At 40.5% G+C, this 19,339-nt stretch overlaps 2 protein-coding genes across 4 annotated transcripts; both read right to left on the bottom strand.

Annotated features, from left to right (window-relative positions):
* Positions 1-6: 6 nt before the first annotated feature.
* On the bottom strand, positions 7-11,975 carry nek4 (NIMA-related kinase 4). 3 transcript variants are annotated; one of them, XM_080423980.1, is made up of 16 exons: positions 11,738-11,975; positions 10,224-10,490; positions 9,423-9,620; positions 8,971-9,078; positions 7,774-7,928; positions 7,145-7,301; positions 5,530-6,246; positions 4,963-5,019; positions 4,347-4,481; positions 3,784-3,963; positions 3,605-3,677; positions 3,190-3,302; positions 2,801-2,892; positions 2,022-2,236; positions 1,620-1,756; positions 7-634 (listed from the first exon to the last, which is right to left on the bottom strand). In XM_080423980.1, exons 1-16 carry the CDS (start codon positions 11,825-11,827, stop codon positions 536-538), a joined length of 2,793 nt encoding a protein of 930 aa, XP_080280106.1. In that variant the 5' UTR covers positions 11,828-11,975; the 3' UTR covers positions 7-535. The 3 variants fall into 3 exon arrangements, with proteins under 3 accessions (XP_080280106.1, XP_080280107.1, XP_080280108.1); XM_080423981.1 differs by having other exon boundaries at positions 2,801-2,889; XM_080423982.1 differs by having other exon boundaries at positions 3,784-3,957.
* Positions 11,976-14,128: 2,153 nt separating this feature from the next.
* Positions 14,129-17,164, bottom strand: LOC308081780 (uncharacterized protein; the record flags this gene model as incomplete). Its single annotated transcript, XM_080423404.1, has 5 exons — positions 14,129-14,848; positions 14,980-15,068; positions 15,257-15,706; positions 15,898-15,977; positions 17,136-17,164. 5 exons carry the CDS (start codon positions 17,162-17,164, stop codon positions 14,681-14,683), a joined length of 816 nt encoding a protein of 271 aa, XP_080279530.1. The 3' UTR covers positions 14,129-14,680.
* Between the last annotated feature and the right edge of the window lie 2,175 nt (positions 17,165-19,339).

Here is a 19,339-nt window from a genome sequence, read left to right as displayed (position 1 = left end):
TTCTTTCAGACCTTTTATTTGCTACAAAGTAAAGATGTGGTGTGAATTTGCAGGCTATTATCACAATAAGACATTACTTGAAGGGATAGTTCACCCCAAAACATTTTTTTTCCAGTTATATAAAAACAGCAACAATGAGAACAGAAAGAAAAAATGTAAGATGTTTTTATGTTTATTAGAAAGATTGTAATTAAATATCTACAGTACATTACATTTTGTATAATACAATACAAAAAGGCTGCACAAATGAAATGTGGTTTCTAAAGATTCAGCATAGATACAATGGTTGTGAACTCCCTAGTTTTCATTATAAATAAACCATTTTACACATAAGTACTCTTAATATGCCCGGTAGAATTATAAGTATAGTCTACTTTTAAATGACCCACAATACAGTTGCATAGGTAGTCTGGAAGTTGCACACTTTTCTGTTATGTGCTGGAAAGTGAGGTACAAAAAAATAAAGTCTACAGACATTGACATACTATTGCCTGTACAAAGTCAGCTAATGCTTCTTGGGCATATATTGTGATTTCTAACCTTTGAAGGAAACATCCTCAAAGAATTTCAACTGTCTCACCATCACAGCAAAGGCTTGATACTTCTCTTCTCCCATCTGCTCCCGAAGGCACAGCTGCAAAGTCACACAAGATTTATGTTTTGAAAACAAATTACATTTGATATAGTCAAGTATGTTTGTTACAGGCAAATTTCAAAATGTCAAGCCCTAACTAAACATTGCCCTTGATTTATGTTAAGTGAATAGATAAAACACTACTGTATTGGAGCAGTTCCAGTTCACTGCATGTTGAAAATTCACTGAAAGAAAATCACAACTGCATCCATTTATCCACTGGGACTTAGTTTCACACTAATTATAACTTCAAAAATCCTAGCCTACGGATATCCAATTCTGAAAGTGTTTAAATAATTCCCTGAACAATGCTGGCATAATTTGAATGCAGTTTACTTTGTTAAATACATTTGTAACTGATCAGAGCAAAAGCAGTAGTGGTATTACGACATCAGAGAGACATAATCTCTACAAAACGCTATGCAAATCAGTTCTGTGACTTGAAGGTGCTGTGATATTTTTCTGTTAACCCGTTAAAACCGGGAAAGCATCTGTGTCATTTTAGAGTTGGATATTCAAAAATAGCAGATGTACAAGCTTACAGAGCATCACTTCGTGCCACGCTGCGAGCTTGTACATCTGCTATTTTTGAGAATTTTTGAAAAATCTACTACTGGTTTAGAAGGCATTTGTGGTTTAGAAGGCAAACCAATCGGCCTCGGGTCAAAAAAGTTTAAAAGTTAAAATATAGTAACCACTGCTGAACTGTTTAAGTAAGAGAGGGGGTTCCCCATCTCTCCTGTTCGAAACTTCAAAACACTTAAAATAATTTTGCTCAAAACACATCGTTATGTGATGCACTGTAAGATGGTGAATACTAGATGATTTTTGCCATGTGACACCTGACCATCGTGCCAAAAGTATAAAATAGGGCTTAAGTGGTTATGTTTGTGAGGGTGTCTACAAAATGGCCACATGAATGAGGGCCATTTTTATAATCAAGTATTATATGCCGTTGTGAACGTTCAGCAGTGTGATTTCGTACCTCTAGTCTGTCATCGTCCTCCTCTGTCTCCATGATGTCCAGGACTTTGTCCAGAAGTTTGACCCCAAGACCCTTCACTACATCCGTCCTCAGGTGTTCAATGGCCCTCCGGATCTTGGCTGGACCAGAGCTGGAACCTTTGACAGAGAGCAGAAGCTGTTATGTTTTTGTATACCTTGGCTGCGGCAAGAATAAAGCCTGATTTATTTACACTTGCGCGCCAACAAAAATTGCAGATCCACAAGCTCGGCTAATTTTGTGCACAACTAAGCATAATTTAAATCAATTAACATTGAATATTAATCTTCAATCTGGATGATTGATTGATGACGTGTTTGATATGGAACTTCAGTTATTAAGTAGTAACTATATTTGTTAGTAGGGTGTGTGCTTTAATCTCACTCAGTGGTAACTCGCTCAGTGGAAGGTCCTTGTCTTCGTGAGCCTTCCCATGAAGCACCAGGGTGTCCCTGTATTTTCTGTTCAGCTTAAACTCAGGCAGCGCGGTAGAGCCTAGTCTTTCTCCGTCTGCCTCGCTGCCACCGTCTCTGCCCTCCATTCGCAAAGTCTGGGTCATCATCAGGACCAGGTCCTGCATGTCATTGCATTCAGTCTTCCTGTAAAACAATCCACAAACATCATGTATTGTAAAGTTATATTATAGGTTCTGCAGCACAGAGTAATTTTAACCACTTTCAACCTTGGTGTCCCTAATTTGGGCGTAATGTCATTATAGGTGAATCTTTTCAAACATTTCTTCTTCTTTTTTTAAATAGCCCATCAGCCAGACGTTTATGCATTTTAAATATAAGTATAAATATAAAATATGGCTTAAGGGAGTAGTTCACCCAAAAAATGTCTTATTTTCTATCAATTACACACCCCATGGAGTCATGGAATTCATGGAGATTTTCTTAGCCAATAATTTGATGACCGGCGGGGACTCAAAGAGTCTCCTATTGACTGATGAGCTGGTAAAATTATTGGCTTAGGAATGCAACAAAAACTAACAAATCTCTAACTACTCCTTTAAGTGGTTAATATGGTATTCGGTGTAGCAACTCCATGCTCGACTTGCAGTGTGATGATTTAACAGACATGGTCTTTTCAGCCACTGCAACATTTTGTAATTTAACTCTTTAACTCATTGTTACACTCATTTGGCAGTGCAATGCCCTCACCCTTCCCTGCAGTCCCCCTCTGAGCGTTCTGTGGAACTCGTGGAGGAGCTGCAGTAATCCTCATCAGACGGTCGCCGCCGCAACCGGTCCTGCTGGAAAAGGAAATGCCTTGTTAAAGATACGAACAATATCTCTTTTGCACTCTTTATGGTTTATCATGCTATCCCTGTAAGGCAGACTAGACCCTGACCTCCCAAAACCTTGTCTGGAATCTAAACGAAGAAAGGCACACAAACTTTAGCAATTGTAGGACAATAAAATCATATCCCTGGCCTTTAGCATTATCATTTGTATTAGTAGTAGTAGGACTAGTAGTAGTATTAATAACACAAGGCATTGCAATACAAGACATTCATAAGATCTAGTTCTAGTGACTGATTTAACTATACCTTATTGATGATCTCACTGATGGAATCAGAAACAGAACGGACAACTGGTGTGTTGTAGTTCTCTGCCGTGGAGGAAGTGACATCATAAGACGCCCTTCTTACAGCAGTATCAGCTGTGGAAGAGCAGAAAGCTACAGTGAGTGAAACGAAACAACAGCGCTATGAGCTTGTAGATTATCTATTTTTTTTTTATCGTGAAAATGTGGGCAAATCTTTGAAGATATATATATCTTTTTAAAGCGAGCATTTTTAACTAAAACCTTTGCTTCTGGGGGTCCCTGGAACAAAATACATTGCGATGGGGGTCAGTTTGCTCAGTTTGAGGTTATATTGTCCCAATCCTCTGATGACACCAGTTTGCTTTACTGTCATAATCGATCACCTTTTCCAATAACAATAAAATGAAGTGATTTACCTGGCTGGCTGATGACGTTAGTGTCTTGGGACTGTCTCAATCGTCTTCTCTCTCTAGCAGTGAGAGGACGGTGCTGGAAGGACCCAATAGAGTCAACAACAACAAATCATTTATATTTTGCATCAGAAAGATGAACTAATGTCATAAGTTGAGAGAGTGTCAGTCACAAGGGGGCTAACCTGTGGCAGTGGTAAAAGTCCGTCCTTAGAAGAACAAACCGATGAGGAGGAGGATGTTTCTAGACTTTCTACAGTCATCTTCTTCCTCTCTGTGCTCCCCTTGCTCCTCTTCCTCGCTTCCACGGCAACAGCATCAACAGGAGGGGGAGGAGGCAGAGGTCTAGGAACTGTCACCTTAGACTTGACAAGAGCCAAAACAAAATACAATATAAAACATTCATCAAGTTATTTGATTCATAAACTTGGAATGTAGTCTGTCTGTCTGGAGATAAAGTCACAAACCCACTGGACCAAAGTTCTTATGCATGCTTCTAGTTACTCCACAGAAGTACCTCCACAAATGTTTTTTACACCTGTTTTACACTTTTGAAATATTTAACTTTCATTTTATAATGGAAGTCAATGGGGCTCTGATCGCGATGAAAACTTGCCCAAAATTGTCCTACGCCATAGATACGTCAGTAAAAGTAAATAAAAGTAGTAAAAGTCAATCATCCCCACTATGTGTTCACTTATATTCCTGAAGGTTTCTAAGGGTAAACCACCTCATGTATGTACTGTACCTTGTGTTGTTCCCCATGTGTTGGTCCTGTGTCCTTGGGTCTGGTGTGCTGGGAGATGGAAGGTTCTAAGGACGGGTATGGAGCAGAGGGGTCTGGCCTGGTCACATGTTGGTGGGATTCCTCCTGAAAAGAGTCCTAAACAAACACAACATAGATAGATAAGACCTTTATTGATACCATGGGGGAAATTCAGTCGTCATGGCTTTACAGCAATTATGAAATACAGGGACAGACACGGAAAAGAGATACAGCTAGGAGTAAAGAAAATAATGATAATATTAATAATTAAAGAATAAAAAGTAGTAGGAATAAAGTACCAGAAGAACTACTACAGTGCTCTCGTTTGGCCCTCTACACTTGGACCACCCTAGATGTACATGTTGTATGAGCTATTAACAGGTATAGATATGAATGTAGTCCAAGTGCACTAACAGTAGGTATAAAATATAGTCAATACAGTAAAAAAAATAAAAAAATATATTTTTAACATTATTATTCAGCAATGCTGAGGGGAACACTTGATTTTATGGTGGATTATATTGCAAATGTTACAGTAATGATACAGTAAGGTCATGGAATCATATAGAAGAACGGAGAAAAGAACCTGGATTCTCACCAGTGCTGCGACAGGCTTAAAGGGCTCTAATAGTCTTTTTGTGGATTCTAGGCTCTCCTGCAAAGAAAAGACCTTATGAGTGTATGAAGTAGAAGAACAGTTCCTAACTAAACAAGGGAGAGGATCATTGCTCATTGCTACTACTATTGCAGTGGTTTTAAAAACTTTCTGTGCCCAAGGAAGGCACACACACACCAATGGGCAAATCGAAATCTCAAGGCACCCCTGTATTCATAGCGTAAATAACAGAATTACAAGCTCACAAGGCGTTGTGAGCTTGAAGATCTGCTATTTACCAGGTTGAAAAGTTAAAATATATATTCTTAGGGTATGGAATTTGCCTCTGTATTGGGATTTGAGTGTTTTTTTTTTGTATATCGCTGTTGTCGGGCAGAAACCTCAGGCTCTTATCTCTGTGTTTTAACTGTTTCGTATGAAGTTTCCACCCGACGGAGACGATTATAATAACATGATATAATAACATGTGGTCGTCGTCACAAACTCCCAAGGACTTGTCTCCCGGCACACCGTTTGGGAGACTATCACTGCACTAGAGCGCTTACTTACGAGTATATCTGCCATGTGGCTTTCTGGTGGAGCCCCCTTGAGGAGAATCACGGTATCATTTCTATTGTCCAAGTTGCCCTCCCTGATATCTTCTGTGCTGCTGTTGGGTTTATGGTCAGACCACGAGTCAGAAGATGCACCGGGAGGACCAACAGCCTCTTGCCTGTCGAGGTCAGACGTCGCCGGACCCTCCTCCACCACAGCCCCCTTAAGTAACTCCAAGGTATCGTCCTTATCATCTGCGTCCAACATCTCATCCACTGCAGCAGAGGCCGGCCATTTGTCCCCGGGCTTCAGTGCGGCGGCTTGTGAGCGAACGTTGGGTGGTCTCCTCTCCTCGCCTCCCCGGCCCCCAACAACACCTGAGGGTGGCTTCACAACGCGGTGCTGCGAGGGGGAAGGAGGGGGCGAGGGATCTGGTTTCTCTCTCGCTTTCCTGTTCCTCGTGCCGCTGTGAGTCACAGGTTCATTATTATTATCAGCCGGCGGTTTCTTTGACCCGGCCGACGACTGTGGCCTCTGAACCCGTCTCTCCTCCCGGTCCTCGTCGTCCTGCGGCTGGATAGCGACGTCGACGCCGCTTATCGTCGCCAGGGAAACGGCGCTGCCTTGCAGAGCGTCGGGTGAAGGCGACTTGGCCGGCGGGGGAGGCGTCTGGACTCGGTGAAGCTCTGAGACGCCGTTCTCCACTTTACTGTGCTGTGACTTCTGCTCTTTCTGAAGGTCAAGGGAAGAAAAACAGACAGAGTGTTAAATGTGGCATCTTAACCTTCTATCTTCTTCAGCCTGTCATCTTTATGCTATATACCAGTGGTTCTCAAGCTTTTCAGGCCGTGACCCCCCAAAATAATCATATTTGAACTGGGGACCCCCCACCCTGAGAAGCACTTGGAATGTAGGAGTTGAGGCATTACATTTAGTTTGACTCGGTTCCACAGATAAATATTGTGAAAGTAGCCGATCTACAAGCTCTTAACGCCTCGCGTTACGAGGAGTTGTGAGCTTGTAGATCGGCTATTTTCAAAATGTTTGCCTCTTTCTAATATTATTTAACAATTTGGCCAATGTTTGACCAGTTTTTATAGTATAGTTTGTCGATTCTTTTTGATGCAGTAATAGTACTTTTTTGTTGAGGTATTAAAAAGATCTTAAAAGTCCTTAAATTGTCACTTCACTGTCATCTGGGGACCCCTCCAAAATCCTGTGGGGACCCCCCTGGGGATCCCGTCCCACAGGTTGAGAACCACTGCTGTATACTGTTTGTACTGTATGCATGTTCAGAGGAACTATGGTGTGTAGCCAGTGGTTGTGTGTGGAGGAGAGAAAGGTCGAGACACTGTCTTAGATGCTCCCAAATATTTATTCAAGGCAGACACAGGTTCTCAAACATTTTCATGTCATGGACCCTCTAAATGATATGCATTTGGCCCCATCAAAATGTATTTTATTTTGCCAGGGACCCCCATAAGAGAAGTGCAATGCGTTGTGAGCTTGTAGATCTGCCATTTTCGCATAGCCAACATATAAATACGGTTAAAGTGGTTAAACTGAAATGGATGCTATATTAACACATTTTGCTGGGGCCCCCTGGATAATGTTTTCTTCATTCTCTCACCCGTCTCCCCCTGGGTAAAGGCTCAGGTTGGGGACATTGTTGTTGTGACTGCCTCTCTGGTTTAGGTTGAGGTGACACTGCAGAAACTGCAGCACTGTTGGCCCTGCTGTCGGCGCTGCCGCCCGCCGCGGCTTTCTTCCTCGACTTGGCGGTTTTCCTGGAGTGGCGAGAAGCAAAACAAACAAACACAGACATCCAAGACGGGATCAGTCGTCTCTAATTAAATAGCTTGTGGCAGCCGAGCAGAAAGCAATGGAGAAGAAGAGGGCAGGAATAGATAGTTTAGTGCAGTGAATTATTCAACCACTTTCAGCCTGGCATGTTGTCGTTATAGACGAAAATATTCAAAAACGTTTCGAAAATCACAAAAATAGCTGATCTACAAGCTCACAACGCATCAGGATGTGATGCATTGTGAGTGGCTATTTCAGCTATTTAAAAAATGTGAGGCAATATAGTGTGAAGAGAAAGAAAACGTGGGACATGGACAAACTGTGACAGTGAAAGAGAATACAGGGTCCAGCTATGTGATTTCTTGACAAGCAGCGTGTGTGGAAGGTAAACATTTCCCCGACATAGCCTCTCGGTGACTAGATAAGTTAGTTTTGATAGTCGCCATAAACACCTACTCTTTGGTTGCCTCTAGGAACATGGCGATCTGACGTTTGATGTATGGCTGTCGTAGGATGAGCTTCACGTCAGGCCTGTCCTCAGGTCTCTTACAAAGCATGCTTCTGATCAGCTCTCCCAGCTGGGGGTCGTACTTACTGGGCATCTGAGGCAACTGAATAGGGGGCAGGCAACAAATGAACGTGTTACTATTCAGTATTCAGCTACCATTAATTAACCGTTTTACATATTTGGCACTAGACATTAATTTGTATCCAGAAAATCATTAAAGAACAGCTTAAATATACGATCAGAGGCTCCACTCAGAAGTATACTAGAGTCTGGCAACCGTTCCCGTCATATTTTGAGGAGGTATTCTACTGTTGCAATATAGCCATTTGCCTTTCTTCCCCCCCCCCCCTTCCCTTCCCCTTTTCTTCCCAGTTGTTTGATTTCGCTGTTTTACTGATTTTTCTTTCATCTTTCTTTCCTTTTTCTTCTCTCTTATTGACTGTAATTTTTGTGGTATTAATACCGTTTCGCATGAAAATATATTGCACTAAAATGTCCTTGCATTTTCGGTCAATTAATTACTGGTTGATATGAGTATTTGTTTCATTTGATATTGTGTACTAGTGTCTGTGGTGTCTTTAGTCTGTAGTTTGTTATATGTTGTTATGTGTATGGGTCTTGAAAATTCAATAAAAACATTTGAATAATAATAATATCAAAGTCTACCAAGAATGGTAGAATTTAGCTGCTGACACAAACAAAGCTAACGAAGGCCTAAACTCAGAGTGTACCTGTAGTTACCCTGCCCTGTCTGAGATTAAAAGAAAAAAGAAATGTATATAACTACCTAAAGACAGGGCACCAGATGTATGTAACTGCATGACATTAACTATGTACATTTATTGGCCAATATTATTATACCAAGTACAGTCAATACAGTATGTACTGTACAACTAGCAACGTCTAGGGATGTCATGATTCTTCATACCCAGACAACTGCTTTTTCAGCAATTATATCACAATGTTTTACTGATATTGTTGTCTAGGTACAGTATGTAAATATCTGAAGTAGTCCCTTATTTGATGCCCTACCTTTAACTAGTTTGAGTCTAAAGTAAGTGACCCTCATAGGTTTATCAGGAAACGACTCACACAAATGTGTTCAAAGACTACTATGACTACAAGCTGGAAGAGAAGAAACATACCTTCCCCTCGACGATGCGGTACACCAGTGAGTTCATGTCCTTGGCGTTGAAGGCATGCTTCAGTGTGGACATCTCATATACGCAGCACCCCAATGCCCAGACATCTGACTGAAACACACAAAGGACTAGTCAGAGAGTATATAGTAGGCCTGTCACAATTATTACATAATCGCCTATTATTTGAGAAAATCACAATTATTTTTGCATAAACGTTTCCATGTTGAAAAATGTTCATTATGGGTTAAGGGTCCATTTCATTACATTTGTACAAATACACACATTAACAATGAGGATTTTACTGCATGTAGACCGAACATGTTTTCCTAAATTCTATTATTATTATGATGATGGCTGATGGAGAAGCTGTCCCAACTACCTTGTGGTTGTATGGTTTATTAGAGAAGAGCTCAGGGCTCATATACTGTAATATGGAGTCCCTATGAGAGTGATACCTTGTGGTTGTATGGTTTATTAGAGAACAGCTCTGGGCTCATGTAGTAAGGCGTCCCTATGAGCGTGCTGGCCATGTCGTTCTGGTTCTCCAGGACCCGTGCGATGCCCAGGTCTCCCACTTTGATGATGTTGGTCTTGGTCAGGAAGATGTTCTGGGTCTTCAGGTCCCGGTGGAGGATGTGCTTCTCATGCAGATACTATATATAGTGTTAAAGTATAACAGCAAACACGGACATGTAATTATATAATTTATATGTTTGCCACTGTATTTGTTAAGGGCCTTAGCTTTTGTTTACTTGAAGGCTAGTCTATGAAGACATGCAACCCCCACAAAATCCTGTGGGGACCCCATGCAACCAAATAATTATTATTATTAGCATTGCTGTTTGTATATTTTTGACCCAGCAGATTTGGTCACATTTTCAGATAACCCATAATAAATTCATGAAAATAAAAGAAACTTTGTGGGGTTTTTTGTGTGACAAATAAGTATTTGCTCAAATCAACCTATCACAGACAATTAAGAGTTGTAGAAATTATTGGAAAGTCAAAACTGCCATGACATACATGTTCTTTACACATGAAATGTGTACAACTGTATATCTGATGACAATATACCTGAAGTACAAAAACGAATAGAAAACGCACATCACTTTGGTTGAGGTGCTGGGTTGGAAAGTATCATAAAAAAAAAGAAAAGAATAAACCGGCAAACTCATCTGCTCCAATGTAATTAAATTACATTGGAGCAGATGAGTGTGCCAGTTTATTCTTTTTCTTTTTCTTTTTCTTCAACATACCTGAAGTGCCATGGCTATCTGGACAAACCACTCCACCACCTGCCTCTCGGGTAAGAGCTCTCCCTTCTGTGTCTTCAGTCTATGGTAGAGGTCCCCTCCCTCACAGAAGCCCATGACGATGTACAGCTGGTAGTCGTCCCCCTCCCACGACTCCTTGTAGTTCACTATGTTGGGATGTCTCAGCTGTGAGAGGAGCTGCGCCTCCTGCTCGGCGGCACGGCGTTCCCTCTTGGAGGACGTGGTCAGGTTCAACTTCTTTATGACATACTTTGTTGTGGAGGAGGAGGAGGAGGAGGGGAGGGGGAAAAAAGAAAGAAAAAAAGGCACATGATTTCCTTTCTGGATTTGTCCTGGGAATTTACAGAGGTTCCTAAACCTCTGTAAATGTTTAGAAATGTTTAGAAATTCCTAAACATGATTCCTAATGGTTTAGGTAGGACGGTCCGCTGGGGGGGTCCCCACATGATTTTGGGGGGTCCCCAGATGACAGTGAAGGGACAATTTAAGGAGTAGCTCAAGGAGGAGCTCAAGTCAAGGACCCCCAAACTGATATATATTTGGCAGCGAACTCCCATCTGAAAAGGTTTTGTGCCAGGGACCCCCAGAAGAGAAGATTTAAGTAAAAAAATATTTTTTTAAATTATTTAAAAAATTCCATTTTTTTTTTGTCTGAATAGCCATATAAATGGATAAAGTGGTTTAAAATGATTGTGATGCTGTATTAACTACTTTAGCTGGGGACAACCTGGAAATTTAACATTGATATTGATTGGTCCTGGACATAACCACCTTTGAGTAGCATTGATTGATTGATTGATTGATTACTTTATTAACAGTTTGCAAATACAGTGGTACGATTTTACAATGATGCTAAAAGGATAACACAAAAAGTGTTTCCATTGTAGTCCTGTGTATTCAATTCATCAAGACATTCAAAGACATACATAAATACAAGACATCATCAACACTAGTAGCAATAAACAGTTGGGGGGGGGGCATTTCTGGTGTTAATCTTCTTAGATTACTTTTCTAGGACCAGTTACATTACATTACCCTTTAAAGCCTTATTCACACCTAGAGAAGCTTAAAAAAAAATTACTTCGATTTTAATGTAATCTCTATGCAAATGAGCGTTTTAATATTATATATTATTATTATATTATTGTTTATTAGGATCCCCATTAGCTTTTGCCATGACAAAAGCATATTAGCGTCCATGCAGAAGCTAGACAACCCAAATAGCAACACAAACTGAACAAATTAGTCGTTGTCCAAAGTGTATTATGGTGTCACTTCTTGTCAAAATGCTCCACAAAGCTAAACCAGTTATTGATTTTTTTTGCCAAGCGACACCGTCGTACTGCGTATTATACATTAGTCGTTTAAGATTTATTATTGTCATTAAGTTTAACAGTTAGCTTTAGCTCAACGTTAGCAGGGCTATAGCACCATACCTACCTTTAATCATGAGAATAAAACATGTATGTTATAATATGCTAAACGTTTCTTCTCACCTGTTTTCGGTCTGTCTTGTGTCTCACCAGGTGAACTTCTCCATAGCTGCCCTTACCAACCACCCTGATGAAAACATAGTTATTCATCATCTATCATCCCATAATAATGATCCAACGTTTTTACAAGAGATCAGCAGCACTTAATGATAGTGATGGTTTGTTCTCATCTTTGTAGATACGACGTTGAACTTTGTGAATCCGGACTGTTTGGATAAATCTGTGTTTTTAGCAAAGTGCCAACAAGACGACTTTCAAAACAACACAGGAAACCATATCAGTGGCTCCTACACAGCTTTCCGTCACTAAGCAACGAGACAGAGGGGGGCTACTACTAAAACCCCAAATAAAATGCTGTTTTTATGGTAGAGCTCCATCTAGTGTCCACACCATGGAACAGTGGTCTGAAGTAAGTACATTTACTCAAGTACTGTACTTAAGTACAATTTTGAGGTATTTGTTTTACTTTCTTCAGTATTTCCAATTTATTTTTATTTTTATATAATCATTTATTTTTTAGATTTTTCAGTGGAGCATTTAGACAAGACTTATTTCCAATTTTCAATACTTTTTACTTCTACTCCACTACATCTCAGAGGAAAATATTCCCACTTTTACTCCACTACAATTATTTGAGCTTTTAGTTTCTAGTTACTTTGTAGATTTAGATTATTATCACAAAACATACATTAACCACTTCAGCCCTCTATGAAAATAGTCGATCTACAAGCTCACAATGTGTCGCGATGCGACACATTGTGAGCTTGTAGATCTGCTATTTTCAAAAGATTATCATACATTTTGAACTTGACATACTGCACAATGATTTACTTTTGGTATACTTTAAGTATATTTTGATGCCAATACTTTTGTAAGTTTACTCAAGTACATTTTGAATTGTGGAATTTTACTTACTTGTTGGAATTTCTACAGTGCAGTATTGATACTTTTACTTAAGTAAAACATGTGAGTTCTTCTTCCATCACTGCTAGGGAAATAAGGTCTAAATTGGATGCATGTATGATGGAAGCACTGGCTGCAGGCAGCAGAGGGTGTATTATTAATTCTATTTTATACCTCATTTTAATTTGTTGACGAATAAAAAGGGTCAAAACACAGCCAAGTATAAGACACGGACCACTTCACCCATTTTCAATCTATCTTCATATAATTGGTCCCCACTAATGCTTATTATAAGATGACACCACCAGTGGTGGAAAAAGTACTCCCATTTTTTTTTTTACTTAAGTAAAAGTATCAATACTGCAATGTAGAAATATTCTGTTAGGAGTGAAAGTCCGGATGGCTACTCTGTGTCTCATTGGTGGGCTATGGACAGTTCAGAAACATGCCTACCAATGACATAATCAATGGGAATCCAAGTAAATAGACAGCCTTTCTCTTCCTGGAAAGTTAACATGCTGAAATAGAAGCCGTTCTTCCTTGAATCCAACATATTAATAGAAAAGATAATATGTAAACACTAAACAAACAAACAAAAAACATAAATTTACACACCCCTGATGATAGTGTTGTCAAACTAATATTTGAATCTATCTATGAAATCTATGAAAAAGTTTAAACTACAACACAATAATGTTATACAATATGTAGTGGGGGGTCCCTGCTTCATCTCTCTCTCAGTTAAGGGGTCCTTGGCCTGAAAATCATTGGACACCCCTGTTCTAGACACATTGAGGAGAGAAGACTCTTTATTTTCATCAAGTTTTATTTTTTATTTCTCAAGGTTCAAAGAAAAAAAAAACATTACACGTTTTTAATTAATTAAATTGTTTGAAAATGTAAGAATAACATTGAACATTCAGGCCTGTTTTTAATGGTTTCATAATGGACCATATGAATGGTTTTGTAATGGACTCATAAATCATCTTAAACAATAACATCCTTATGTACAATAAGAGCTTACTGCTCATAACTAATCTTGTCCTTTAAAATACATAAAAAGAATGCAAATGCTATTCATTGACAATAACATGATAACGTGAACGTATTACTACTTATCACAAAAAGCTATGCCTAAACCTAACCTTCAACCTAACCTTAACCACATAAAACTATGCCTAAACCTAACCTTAAACCTAACCTTAACCTCACAAAAGGCTGTGCCTAAACCTAACCTTAAACCTAACCATAACCACATAAAAAAACTATGCGTAAACCTAACCTTAAATCTACCCTTAACCTCACAAACTATACTTAAACCTAACCTTAAAGTCACAAAAACTATGCCTCAACCTCACAAAAACTATGCCTAAACCTAACCTTAACCTCACAAAAACCATGCCTAACTATAACCTAACATTCATTTGTTGGCACATGCTTTGGAGTTGTTGTTGTTTGTTTGTTTTTAAGTGCACCAATGGCGGGATTTGAACCCATAATCCTGGGAACATGGACCTAATGTCTTAACACAGTGATCAATCATATGACATCATGGTTTTGGATGCTATTTGTACCTGGCCCTGTCCCCTTTCTGGAAGAAAGTCTTTCTGGCAGGTAGGGCGGGTTTAAGGGTGGGGCTTGGCTAAACTCGCTTCCAGGTTTTGCTATTGGGAATAGCTATTACGCAGTATCAAATAGGTCTGTTTACTGTAGTGGACCCTGGAGTTGTGGCGTCAACATGGCGCAAACAATGTAGTCTCCAGTATCAAGTCAGTTTACATGAGTGATGTCACCTGGGTAGTTTTGGTAAGACTGAGGTGATGTGATGAATGTGACATGAGCTCCAGGGAGATCCTTCTTCTGTGTCCTGGACTCCTGTCTCTTCACTGGGTCCAGCTACTACAGAACCTGCTCAGTGCTTAGACATCCACCTCTTCATACTGGTGGTATTCTGTCTCTTCACTGGATTCAGCTTCAGAACCTCCTTCTTGGAGATCTATCTCTGTGTACTGGTGGTATTCTGTCTCTTCACTGGATTCAGCTTCAGGACCTCCTTGGAGATCTTATCTCTTCATACTGGTGGTATTCTTCTTCTTCTTCAGCTTCAGCAGCGGAACCAGCAAGGTTATGATAAATCTCAACATTCTCCCGTCTGACATGATAATAAACCAACTCAACGTTCGCCGCTCCTGCCCTCTGCCTTCTGGTGGCCTGGAGAAACACAGCAGCATCCAACTTTATCTTACTGGATCAGATCAGGTTCTCTTATAAGTAGGCCTACAAACAGTGCAACTACTTCATTTACATTGCAGTCTTGTATTGAATAAAGATTCATACATTACCTTCCAGAAGCAATAGAGGACACTGATTATCCCCAACAGCGACATAATTATGACTGTAACTTTGAAGATGTTAGATGTCAGATGAGAAGCTGTGAGAGAAATACGAGCGTTAGAACATCACCACACATCATGTAAGGAACAGCTCTAATTTATTTTGTAATTTGATCAAATTCATACAATTGATGAAATTCTCGTTCTAAATTCATGTAATTCCCGAGTGTGCTCCTTTGATTGAGATTCATGTTGTGACTAGAAAAGTCCATTTCATTCAGGTTACCTGTGACAGTGAGAGAGAGGAGCTTGCTCTCAGAGGAGAAGTTATGAGAAAAAACATTGGTGTGATTTATAACAACATTGACGTGATAAACACAGCTGTAGTTTCCTTGGTGGGCGTGGTTTGCTGCAACAAACAGGAACGTGGCAGAACAATTGACAGTTGGTTGGGTGTAGTTGTGTGTTGTGTTGAAACTGCTGTAGTTCCCTTGGTGGGTGAGGTCTGCTGCAGGAAACAGGAAGTTGGCAGAGTGATTGACAGCTGGCGGGGTGTAGGTGTGTGTTGTGTTGGATCCAGTGAAGGTGAGGTGGAAGGAGCCCCCTGGGTACTGTGGCTGGATAGAGCAGGTGAGGACGAAGCTGAAACCCTCAATCACCTGCAGCCCCTGTTGCTGGCCCTCAGAAACATTGTTGATGGAGGGGACGAAGGTGATGATTGGCTTAAACAGCAGATCTGGAACAAGACAGAGGTGATTGGCTGAAGCAGCAGATATGGAAACAGACAGACCACATTTATCAGATATGTTACAGTTCATTCCAACCATTCTGTTATGTTTTGGTTCCATTTTGTGTTACGACTATGGTCGTGTTGTTATATTTATTTTATGTTTTAGTATATAGTTTGGAAGCAGTAGTGTAGTTTACTTGTAGATGGCAGAAACGCAGGAGGTGGGGCTGGGGGGAGCAAGATGTTCACTTCAATGCTCTGTTGAAACGTCAGGAGCCTACTTAACGCAAGGACTCAGTCATTCACACCTTCTATGTTCTATTCAGAATCAAAAAGCCATCAACACATCTGTGAACAAACTTGCTAAGGCACTTTGTTATAGAGCACCGAAGTCCTGACGTCACTGCCAGTAGAGGGCGCTGTTCCGCAGGTTCGTGGCTTTACTTTTTGTGATCGCTTCATATAAGAACTGTGTTCCAAAAATAGACACACCACCCTGGCGATTTTACTCATATGGATATGAAGTATCGACTGAAGGTGTAAACGTACACATTTACCCAAAGAGTAACACAATATAAACACTAGAAACGAGTCAAACAACCCAGAGACTACATTTCCCATGAACGCGGCTGCTGTTGGGACAGTGATTTCAGACCCGGAAGTAGAAGTTCTTAAGACTTTTAAGGTAGAATTAATTCCATTTTCACCAGAAACAGGCTGTATCAAACATGAATGAATATCATAAACGATGCAGAGACACCCCCCTGACAGAAACGCCATGGTGGTGTGTTTATGTTTGGAACACAGTTCTTATATGACGTGATCTAAGATTCCCAAATGGGGATTTCAACACAAAAAATAAAGCCACAAACCCGTGGAACAGCGCCCTCTAGTGGCAGTGACGTCAGACTTTCGGCGCTCTATAACTACTAGCTTTAGAAATGCTGCGATGTCCCGAAAATATAACGTTTTGTCCCGAAAGAGAAAGAGAACTAACCTACATCATGTCATAACCCCCAGTCTATTTAATATCAACAAGGTGCAGGCTGCGCTTTTACTTTGTTTTGGGATAAATGCATTCCATTTGATGACAGTATCTGTATGCTAAACTGGTCAGGTTGACATTTAGCAGTGATTTGTGCCTACTGTTTTTGGAATGGGTCAGAGGGAGATGAAAGGCATTCAGTTCCGTGCATATGATAATAACGTCAGTTTCAGGACTACAATATCAAATGTCCACATTTAATATGTAAATATAAGGACAGGCAAACAAGGTTGGGGCTCTAGGGGCCAACACATCTAAGGCTCAAAGCAGCTCCAAGCTGGTTGAGTTACAGGGTGATTAACAGTAGAAGTTGAAAATCTGTACAAAGCATTTGAATCTCTTTAGCTGTAAATGTGAAAGGCCCCCTTTACCATTATAGTTGGGTCTTACCGAATGCTCTCAGTTATGTGTGGATACATGTATTATAAGCCTATTATTATTATTAGTATTATTAGTATTATTATTATTATAGTGTGTTATGGAGAATACAATTCTATATTGTGGGTTAGAATTAATAGGCCTATATAGAGGTTATTTAATTTGGCAACCGCAATTGTGCGAGTATTTGTGCACGCATGCAAAAAGTACACTACACCACTGTTTGCAAGGGTGTGTCTGTGCCGTGTCTGTGCCGTGTCTGTGTGCTTGTTTGTGTTCAAATAGGTCTGTGCGGCTCCCCAGAGATGATTGGTGGGGTAACTTCCAGCTCAAGGTTTCTGATTGGCAGTCCACTGTAAAGAGAGACCAAAATGCAGGGGACACGCCCGTTTTCCACCTCTCCCAACCGGCCACCTATCCAAGCCTTTGTTTGTTTGTTTGCTTAGTTATGTTATTTGATATACTCTACTTCAGTGGTTCTCAAACTTTTTCAAGTCAAGGACCCCCAAATTGACACTTATTAGCCTGCACACCCCCATTTGAAAAGATAAGCCAGGGACCCCCATAAGGGAAGATTTTTACGTCTCTAGCAGTGATTCTCAAACATTTTAATTTCAAGGACCCCCAGTTTGACATGCATTAGGCTACGGACCCCATTTAATGGCACCTCTATCTCTGGGACCCCAATTCGTATTGTAAAATCAATGTTAATTTAACTCTGAGAGTGTACAAATGGAACCAAATGGACCCGTTAGGGTCCATTTGGTTCATTTGGTCCATTTGTACGCTCTCAGAGTTACAGACCCATAAGGGTCCATTTGGTTCATATCCATCATTTAGCTGGGGACCCCCTGGAACCCCCTAAAGTACCCCTGGGGGTGCCCGGACCCCACTTTGAGAACCAGAACTTCCACAGACGGCAGGTTCTGTGAGAGAAACAAGCAACCAGCGTCATCTCGTTCTGCACGAACGATAGCTCGTGCGCGACTTTCAGTGCATGTTTGAGTATCATGAGACTCCACGATGAGCAGTAGTAGAGAAAAAACTAACTTTGCATCGGTTATAATAGACGATTTTCACTCTTACACGGGCTCCCATTATGCCACGGAGGGGGTCGCCAGACTGGACGACAGGGGACTCTCTGGAATAACTCAACGTCCCTTTCAATGTTGGTGAGAGATTAGCGACACATCAAAGATAACACTTAAAATGGGCGGATCTCTCCTTTAAGGAGGTAAGTTGTTTGGTTTCTTTATTTTGGATAGGTAAGAGTTATTCATTTGTTTGTTTGGTCTGCTTTGTTAATTGTTCGATTGATTATTACTCTTATGTAATGTTACTATGTTATATTACCAGTGTTGTTTTTGGCAGCCATTTTAGATTACATTTTAATCTTTTGGTCGAAAAATGCTTAGAGAGAGAGAGAGGGGGGGTGGTCACACACACACACACACACACACACACACACACACACACACACACACACACACACACACACACACACACACACATACACATACACATACACATACACACACACACACACACACACACACACACACACACACACACACACACACACACACACACACACACACACATGTCTGTATATAATAGTCATAGTTTGTTACCTGAACAGATCACCTCCAGTCTCTCATCTGAAATAAAAGACACATCTATTCTACTACACTTTCTCAGTGAAGACTCAGATCCAACACAGGGAGATGTAATCACCCATACAGGTTGATCCGTAGAATCCAAACTCCTTTTTATTGAAACAGCAGAGCCACAGTCTAGCTGTCTACATACTACAGCTGATGAGTTCTGGTTCCACTCAGATTCACCAGCCACTGGTCTCCACTGTCGCATGTATTTCATCTCCAGTCTACCAGTACAGGGACTGGCTTCTCCCACCAATCTAACATCATTAGACTCTGTAGAGAGACAAGGTAGAGTAACCAGTGAAACATTAATGCAGGGGACACGCCCGCTTTCCACCTCTCCCAACCGGCCACCTATCCAAGCCTTTGTTTGTTTGTTTGTTTGTTTGCTTAGTTAGATTATTTGATATACTGTGAGATTGGTTAAGTTATTCTACTTTATAACTGGTTTGTTTGATCCTTTTGTTTGTATGTTTGTGTTAAGGAGGTAAGATGTTGTGTTTTGCTTTCTTTATTTTGGTTAGGTAAGAGTTTTTAATTTCAGATTAGTTCTCT

This window comes from Gymnoscopelus braueri (assembly GCF_963280865.1).
Source record: "Gymnoscopelus braueri genome assembly, chromosome: 3".
Lineage (NCBI taxonomy): Eukaryota > Metazoa > Chordata > Actinopteri > Myctophiformes > Myctophidae > Gymnoscopelus > Gymnoscopelus braueri.
Note: the sequence above shows the minus strand (reverse complement) of the source record. Positions and strands in the feature narration are given on the sequence as shown.